The sequence below is a fragment of the Carex rostrata genome, chromosome 27 (assembly GCF_964058835.1).
Source record: "Carex rostrata chromosome 27, lpCarRost1.2, whole genome shotgun sequence".
Classification (NCBI taxonomy): domain Eukaryota; kingdom Viridiplantae; phylum Streptophyta; class Magnoliopsida; order Poales; family Cyperaceae; genus Carex; species Carex rostrata.
In genome coordinates, this window is record NC_135944.1 from 3,406,493 (window position 1) to 3,416,243 (window position 9,751).

The following is a 9,751-nucleotide window of genomic DNA, read 5'->3' on the forward strand; positions in this document are numbered from 1 at the left end:
GAGCGGGAGAGAGAGAATCGGTTTTAGAAAATGAATAGGCACCTCTTAATTGATTAATTAATTAATTAATTGCTTAATTAATCCTTAGCGGATCTGTAGCCTATTTTCTTATTGGATCCTTAGTGGGTCTGAATTCAGAACTTGCCAATAATTGGGTATTTCCTTATTTACAGAACATTGCCTTATTTAATTGTGTTCCCCAGGGACCAATAGCATAATTGTATTATTTCCAAACTTTATATAATTTAGACCATCACTAAATCATAAAGTTATTAATACGCATTCTATACATTAAAGGCCCCACTCCTCATGACACATATTGGACCCGATAAATAATACTTAATTTGATCACTTCATAACGAGTCTAATTAGATATTTGACAGTCTATTATTCAATATATATTTATATCACATATAAGCCCATATATGTTGTAATTAATTGAAATTAATTCCAACAATCTCCCACTTGGGCTATATGTGTATCCGAATAATATATATTGATAAAACCGAAGTGAGTACTCAAACTGTGCTGTCATAGCCTTTTGCGTCATCAACCAATTCCGTCCATCAATTATATCCACAAGGACTTAATTAGTATCCGTCTCATAAAACGAAACTAAACCAATATAAATCACTGTGTAAACATAACTGAATGACATGAATCATGAAGGGGATGTGTAGTTTGGAAATTGCATGCAATGTGATCCACATGCCTATCTCCAATTTGGTCACTTTATCTTAATTTGAGGTCAACCATAATTTCAGAGTGCATAATGAACTGAATAACTGCATGATACATACAAATAACAAAACATCATATAAAAGTTAACTTCATGATATCTGTAAAAGTATATCATATAAAACATAAACATGATACATAAAATACAGACTCCCACTAAATCTGACAATCCTCTTTAACATAGATACCCATATGAGCGACATGCTCGTGAAACTGTTTGGGTACCAATCCCTTAGTCAGCGGATCTGCTAGCATGGAAGCTGTACCAATATGCTCAATACTTATAAGTCCACTCTGAACTCTTTCCTTCACAGCAAGGAACTTAATGTCGATATGTTTGGATTTCGATGAGCTCCTGTTGTTGTTGGAATACAGCACTGCTGAATTATTGTCACAATATATCTTAAGTGGCAACTTAATAGTATCCACAATACGCAGCCCAGTGACAAAATTCCTTAGCCATATTCCATGGTTCGATGCCTCGAAACATGCAATGAATTCGGCTGCCATGGTGGAAGAAGCAATCATGGTCTGCTTTGCACTCCTCCAAGAAATAGCTCCTCCAGCCAACATAAAAATATAACCAGATGTTGACTTCATGCTATCCACACAGCCCGCAAAATCGGAATCAGTATATCCAATGACCTCAAACTTATCTGATCTCCGATATGTCAGCATATGATCCTTCGTTCTTTGCAAGTACCTTAGTACCCTTTTGGCTGCTCTCCAGTGATCCATACCAGGATTACTGAGATACCGGCCTAACATTCCTGTGATGTACGCAATATCCGGACGCGTACACACCTGAGCATACATCAGACTTCCTACTACCGAAGCATATGGAATCTGGTGCATTTCTGATTTCTCGAGTTCTGTCTTTGGGCACTGATTGAGACTAAATTTGTCTCCTTTTGCAACAGGGGTATTTCCTGGTTTACAGTGTTCCATGCCATATCGCTTGAGAATTTTATCGATATATGCTTGTTGTGAAAGCCCCAAAATACCCTTATTTCGATCTCTATGTATTTTAAGGCCTAACACATATGATGCTTCGCCAAGATCTTTCATATCAAAATGCCTGAAAAGAAATCTCTTGGTTTCACGCATCATGTGTATATCGTTACTGGCAAGCAATATGTCATCAACATATAAAACCAGAAACATAAACTTACTCCCACTGAACTTGTGATATATGCATTCATCCACCAAGTTAGGCTCAAATCCAAAAGAGATAATTACTTGATGAAATTTGAAATACCACTGTCGAGACGCTTGCTTGAGTCCATAGATGCATTTCTTTAATTTGCAAACCATCTGCTTGGAGTCATCAGACTCGAAGTTCGGTGGTTGCACCATATAAATGGATTCATCAATGTCGCCATTGAGAAACGCAGTCTTAACATCCATCTGATGTAACTCAAGATCAAAATGTGCCACTAAAGCCATGATTATTCTGAAGGAATCTTTCATAGACACAGGTGAGAAAGTTTCCGTAAAGTCAATGCCTTCTTTCTGTGTAAATCCCTTAGCAACAAGTCGCGCTTTGTATCTTTCCACATTACCTTCTGAATCCTTCTTGGTCTTAAATATCCATTTGCAACCAACAGGCTTCACACCTTGAGGTAATGGGACGATATCCCAGACTTTGTTGTCATACATTGACTTTATTTCATCATTCATGGCCTCGATCCATTTTTGAGAATTCGCACTTTCCAAAGCTTGACGGAGACTGAGAGGGTCATCCTCCATCATGCCAATGTCGAATTCATGTTCTTGAAGGAACACAACATAATCATTAGATATTGCGCTTCTTCTCTCTCTTGTGGACCGCCTTAAAGGCACTTGTTCTTGAAGTTCTTGAGGTGGTATAGGTTCCTCTTCAACATCAATATTGTCTTGTACAGGATTCTCTTCCACTTCTGAAGGTTCATTAACTGTAGGTTCATTCACTGTACGATCCTGAACCAATGAATCTCCAGATATTCTTATTACAATTGGTACCATTGTTGGTGCCTCTTGTATAGGAGAATCTTGTTTCTCTTCAAAGACAATTTGATTTGTATTTCCCCCTTGAACCATAACATCCTCAAAGAACTTAACTGTATTTGTCTCGAACATTGTTCTATTAGTGGGATCATAAAACTTATACCCCCGGGACCTTTCCGCATGGCCGACAAAATAGCAGCTAACTGTCCTTTCGTCCAGCTTTTTCTCTTGTGGCCTATAAGGCCGAGCTTCAGCCGGACAACCCCATATTTTAAAGTGCTGAAGACTAGGCTTCCGCCCGGTCCACAATTCATATGGAGTTTTGTTCGCTGCCTTAGTCGGTACTCGATTCAGAATATATGCTGCTGTCTTAAGTGCTTCTCCCCAGAGGTTCAATGGAAGCGAGGTATGAGAAATCATACTCCGCACCATCTCCATTAATGTTCGATTGCGCCTTTTAGCTACACCGTTCATTATGGGCGAACCCGGCATTGTATACTGTGGCACAATTCCATTTTCCTCTAGAAATTTAGCAAAAGGCCCTGGACGTTGTTCTCCTGAGCCGTCATATCGACCATAGTATTCACCACCACGATCCGATCTGACGCTTTTAATCCTTTTGTTGAGCTGTAACTCAACTTCAACCTTGAAGGATTTAAATGTGTCCAAAGCTTGAGCCTTTTCTTTAATTAAAAATATATAACCATATCTAGAATAATCGTCAATGAAACTGATAAAATATACATGCCCATTCCTAGTAGCTGTAGGGAATGGCCCACATATGTCCGTATGTATCAGTTCAAGGACGTCTGTCATACGATTGGCTGTATATTTGCGCATGCTTGTTTGTTTGCCCTTTGCACACTCAATGCACGGACCGAGATCCGACATGTCTAAGGGCCGCAGAATATCACTTTGAATAAGACGTGTTATTCTCTGTTGAGAAATATGACCTAAACGCTTATGCCAAAGTGCAGCTGAATCCTGATGTGTTAATTTTTGTCTAACGTTTCGAGTTTCATTGTTCAAGGTCTCATTATAGGAAGCAATAGTATCTAAAGCATAAAGATTATCCAAAACAGATAGAAAACCAGAAGCAACCAAATTGGAGTTTTGATACAAACCAAACTTTCTATCTCCAAATGAACAAGTAAAACCTAATTTGTCCAATGCAGAAATAGAAATCAAGTTCCGCCTAAAAGACGGTACAACAAAAGTATCAAACAAGTCCAAATACAAGCCAGTTTTCAAAAGTAATCTAAAATGCGCTATAGCTTCAACTTCTGCCTTGTTTCCATCGCCTACATAGATGTATTTTTCACCATCATTTGGCTTCCGGTAACTTCGGCAACCCTGCATAGACACAGAGATGTGAGTAGTTGTACCCGAATCTATCCACCATGTGTCTATTGAAACTGAAACTGCATTAACTTCTTCACAAACAAAAGAAAAATTAATACCTTTCTTAGCACGCCATGCGTGATAGTTGGTACAATTCTTCTTCACATGCCCTTCAGATCCACAGAAAAAACAACCCTTCTTCTTGTCTTTATTCGGCTCCGATCCGGTAACCGGTCTCTTGTCCTTAATGGGCTTCTTCTGCGAACTTGTAGTTGCAGCATCTGAATTTGCCTTACGTTTCTGTTTCCCTTTTCCCTTAGAGGTAGAAGCAATGTTTGCGCTTTCGCTCTTGTCCGACTTCAACCTCTCTTCCTCTTGAACACAGTGCGAGATGAGTTCATTAACTGTCCATGAATCCTTCTGACAGTTATAACTCACCTTGAACTGTCCAAATGAGGCAGGAAGAGAGTTAAGGGCCAAATATACTAGCATATCATCCGATATATCTAGCTTATGTCCCTTCAATTTAGAAGCAGTATGCATCATTTCAAGAATGTGCTCCCTGACATTGCTCTTACCATGGTACTTCATTGAGCAGAGTTTGTTTAAGAGAATGCCTATTTCAGCCTTCTCATTCCTGACAAACCTCTGCTCAAGTTCCTTAAGATAGTCTTTAGCAAGAGTGGAATCAGAAACTGGTCCCCTAAAACTTTCAGGAATGGTCTTTTGCATGACCCGGAGACACAAGCGATTTGACCTCATCCACCGTGCATGTGCATTCTGATCCTTATCAGGACTAGTTTCAACAGGCACAGGTGGTTTGGCCTCCTGTAACGCTATGTCTAGATCAAGGCACCCAAGGATAATCTCTAGATTATCTTTCCAATCCTTGTAATTAGAACCCGTCAGCATCGGAATGCTATTAATGCCGGCTGTAAGATCAGTAATTTTTGCTGAAAATATTCACAAAAATAACGAATCAAATTACCGAATTATAATAAAAAAATCAAAATAAGGCATATTCCATCAACTAAGTATCCTCGAATAATAAGTGCTCTTTGGAGTCAGTCATTATTCTAAGATAAATAGGTGTAGCTAATGAATGTAACAGTCCAATTGATGTCAATTAGTCAACCTTCCTTTGGGCCGATTAACTAATTACATCCAAAACTTAATGACTATTGTCCATTCATTACCACAAGTATACACATACAATACTTGATTATTGTCTTTCCTTTGGGCCAGTCCAATAACCAAACATTATATGTATATCTTCTGTGTATAAATTGGCAAATGATCAACGCCAGTATGAGAGCTTACTTTGGTAAGATGATACCTTTATCAATCATTTTCCAAAATATATCTCAATCTAAAGCCTTCATAATGATTTAATATTATCCATAAGAAACATTTATCAAAATTTGGCTTAACCGAATTAATCATAATGGGGTCATGCATAACGGTATACGATTGCAATGATATAAAACAATCAATAAATAACATGAGCCCAAATCATAAGTGAGATACTATGACCCGAAGCACGATGGTCTTCAATATTGTAAGACTCCACTTGACAATAGCCATCATCCATCCTTCATGTAATTTTCTATACCAAACTACTACTCTAATAGTAATAAAGAAATTACATTAAAGTCCTAAGGATAACGGCTCGCAGACCGCATAAATGATACATATAAGCGACATGCAAGTCACTTTTAATTATAAAATAAATTAATTCACGGGGCACCTTAGGCCGCATTTACACATCATTCAAACATTCATTACAACATATCACACAAGGCAACGGGGTCATACTATTCACATATACCGTAACTTGCAAAAAAGAGTTAGACATAGAATCCAAAATAGACTTCTACTGACTTAACCAAATATAGTAAACAAAAGTTTACTTGACCGAATAATAAAATTTTTATTTATTTTGTTCTGGTTCGGATATACTCTGTTCTGGTTTAAGCAATGATCATAGCAGAAAGAAATAATCAATTTTTTATATTTCCGAATCAATTTTGAAAATTTGCACAGAATCAAAATTTTCAGAAATATATATATATATACTAATGCAAAGTATTTCATTTTGGCGCATTTCATGAAGGCATTAATTTGTCATTAAGGAATCAGAAAATTAAACCTTTAGCGGATATTAATTGTCTTACCAAAATTGCTATCGGATTTAGCAATCAGAAAATTGCGCCATTAATTGCCCATAAACAATTAATTGCCATAAATACCAAAATTAATTGTCTTGAGGTGCTTTTAATTATTTTATACAAATCAAAAGCCATTCAGGAATTTACAGAGGCGCATATCAAGTTAATGGAAGTTAATGGCATAATCAAACAAGTTAATGGCAAATCAAAATTGTTTACATTAAATATGCGCCAATTCAGATTCCATTAAATATGCGGCAATTATTTATTTAGTGGCAAATAAAAAATTTCCTAAATATACGGCAATTTACATCATTATGAATATCTGAACCGTTTGAGCATATTACATTATTTATTCACAATATACAAATTGCCGAATAGAAATTTTGATCACTTCATAACGAGTCTAATTAATTGACAGTCTAATCAATTCACAATAATTTGATCACTTCATAACGAGTCTAATCAATTCACAATAATTTGATCACTTCATAACGAGTCTAATCAATTCACAATAATTTGATCACTTCATAACGAGTCTAATTAGATATTTGACAGTCTATTATTCAATATATATTTATATCACATATAAGCCCATATATGTTGTAATTAATTGAAATTAATTCCAACAATCTCCCACTTGGGCTATATGTGTATCCGAATAATATATATTGATAAATTACAACATACCATAAATTAATGCAGGCTGGACACTGGATCAACTTTATTCGCTACTCGAATGTGAATTTTTTCAGTGTGGCAGACACTACTTGGTACCTTATGTACAATATCGGGAACTATTCAGACACTGAACTGTTTGGCTATGTGCGGAACGCATTATTTCAAAAGCTAATTGTTCAAACAACAACGGGATCAGCAAATATGATGGCCTCAGGGGAACAAAGTTTGACGGAAACTGATAAATTGTATGGGCTGTTGGAGTGTACAAGGGATTTAAATCATGAGGAGTGCTACAAATGCTTGAGTACACTCATTAATTTCCTGCAACCGCCATCTCTGTATGCAGATAGTTTAGGTGTGCGGTTCTTTGGATTTTCATGCTATGTGCATTACGAGATGCGTTCTATCATGCCAACTCAACAAGGTATATCGATCACGGTGGGGTTAATTACACAAGTACATTGAAATTTACATTGATCTTGAGTTCTTCTTAAATGATTGCAGGTACTGGTACAAAGCTACCAAAGAAATCGAACACAACTATAATTGTTGCAGTAGTTGGTGTTGCTGCTCTTCTAGTGGTAATGACAACTATATTTTGGTTAACAAAAAAGTGGCGTGCTAAGCGTAGAGGAAAAGGTACGTCAAATAATTGATTTGATTTCAATTTTAATTAAGCATACATATCGACAACCAAAGATTCCATTTCTGGTTGACGCTTGATATTTGATTTTAATTGACGCTTGATATTTGATATTTGTCTTCTGTTGTTACCGCAGTATGCATGGAGGCGCCCATGACCCTACTGTGATGGCGAGGATTAAAAATTTCTGATTTACAACTTCATTTCTTTGTGGAATTTATAATATGTCATTTTCTGTATATTATTTATTTTATTTTTTTGAAAAAAAAAAAAAAATCAGTATTACGAGTATATGTGATAGATACATGCTTAAAAAAAAGTTAGTCTTCTACACGTAAAAAAAACATGATAAAGAAGGATTTAGAAGATTACAAAGGGCCCACAAGCCCAATAACAGCCAGCCCATAATTTAACTTAAAAAGACAACATAGGATCAAATCTCATTCATGAAATGTACGAGTATAAAAAACTGAGAATCCGTATCACCCCAGCACCTCAAATAGTGGTGAATCTGGACCGTTCATTTCACATGGCACGAATCTCAAAGCAGACCGCCACAATTTTCAAAAGGCATCAGATTGAGGTTGATATGGATGAAATTGATCTGGACCGTCCACTCTTTTCAATTGCACCTCCAGTACCTAGAGGGACACGGACTCAAAAACTGAACTCATTTAAAAGCTTGGTTTAATTTTTTTTAGGAACGATTACAATTTATAAATTTTTATAAAACATCGATTCAATAGACCCTTTCTTACCGGTTTAGTAGCAACAGTTTATTTCGGTCCAACTATCCGATTTGGTATGATCCGATTTTATAACACTAAGATGGGAGCAATTTGGGTTGGACGACTCAAATTTGAGATGGACGGGTATTCGTGCACAATTTTTCATTATGCGTAATCGTTTACTTCAATATTTGCACGCAAAAGCATTAGATAGGTTTCTCGTTTGTCCGATCAAATTTACAATCCGTACACAATTCTTCAGTATGCGTGCATAGTTATTTTAATATTTATTTGCACATATCTTAAAGCGGATCGAACGTAATAGAATCACATCACACTCACGAGTTTGATGGTCAGAAACAAATATTGGCCCGTGTAAGATGGATCCGACTATGCTGCTTTTCTCAAAGAAAAGCAGCATCCTAATTTTCTATTATCCTAATCGTTGAACTTTTATCTCACGGTTTGAATTAGTTCTTGTATTATAATAATAATTTTTAAGCTGCCCATCCTGCCCATCCTGCCCAAATAAATTCTGAAAAGTTTTCACGTGCCTCTTCTCTCATGTTTTTGTGTTCTTTCTTCGCTCCTGCTCGCAATCGCCCATCACTTCACCTTCCTTCTGCACTCCCGCTCTCAATCGCCTGTCGCTTCAGCTCCGTCGAGATTCTTTCTTTTCTCCCTCCCGCTCTCAATCCCTTTCTCCACTGTAAACTTGAGTTTTTCTTTATTTTTATCAGTTGTATATTTTATTCAAAATTAGAAATAGTAAAGGAGATAATCACAAGACTGTTGACCAAGCTACTGTTGACTTAGTTAGTTGGGCAGTTAGCACTAATAGTGTTAGTTAGTGCTGTTTATAGTTAATTAGTTGGTTGGTTAGAATTGAGATTAGGAGATTCTAGACAGATCATGTAATGGCAAAGTGTTGGCTATATAAACATGATCATTGTACTGTTACAGACAAGAAAATGAATAAAGATTTAATTCTTCAAATCTCTCTTTCTCTCTCTTTATGGTATCAGAGCTGATGGCTCTTTCTTCCTCTCCCACTAAAGATTCAATTCTGTATTTACTCCAAATTTCCAATTCCTAAGCCTAATTCTCTCTTCGGCTTATGTTCTTTTGCTCTCACTTATGTCTTATTTGTTCTCTCAAGCTAAGCAATATAACTTAAAAGTAAGAGCTCAAGTTATTCTCATCTAGATGGTGCTCATTGAGATCATTCGGGTATGTACCAGCAACTTCTCCACTTGGAAACTATTGAAGTTTGCAGAGCAATTTGCCCGATTATTATGGGTTGGGTTTCTTGCCAACAGCTATACACATCTTCAAGGGTTCAGGGTTGGTCTCTTCGTCCTCTGTATTTATGCTGCCAACTCTGAAAGCATGCTCACAATTGGCAGAGTTTTCGAATTCTCATCTGAGGATGAAGTGTTTACTAGGGAAAATCCCTACTGGCGGGA

The 9,751-nt window shown here is 36.7% G+C and overlaps 1 protein-coding gene across 1 annotated transcript; it reads right to left on the bottom strand.

Moving 5' to 3' along the window:
• Nucleotides 1-3,758: 3,758 nt before the first annotated feature.
• On the bottom strand, nt 3,759-5,498 carry LOC144544946 (uncharacterized). Its single transcript, XM_078293506.1, has 2 exons — nt 4,185-5,498; nt 3,759-4,077 (listed from the first exon to the last, which is right to left on the bottom strand). The coding sequence occupies exons 1-2, from the start codon at nt 4,975-4,977 to the stop codon at nt 4,049-4,051; spliced, it is 822 nt and encodes a 273-aa protein (XP_078149632.1). The 5' UTR covers nt 4,978-5,498; the 3' UTR covers nt 3,759-4,048.
• Nucleotides 5,499-9,751: the final 4,253 nt, after the last annotated feature.

Excerpts from the sequence above, each read along its gene's own strand:
- LOC144544946 (XM_078293506.1), bottom strand. The coding sequence starts at position 4,977 with ATGCTGACGGGTTCTAATTACAAGGATTGGAAAGATAATCTAGAGATT. Across the intron at positions 4,078-4,184 it reads CGCATGGCGTGCTAAGAAAG|GGTTGCCGAAGTTACCGGAA; the intron begins GTATTAATTTTT and ends GTGTCTATGCAG.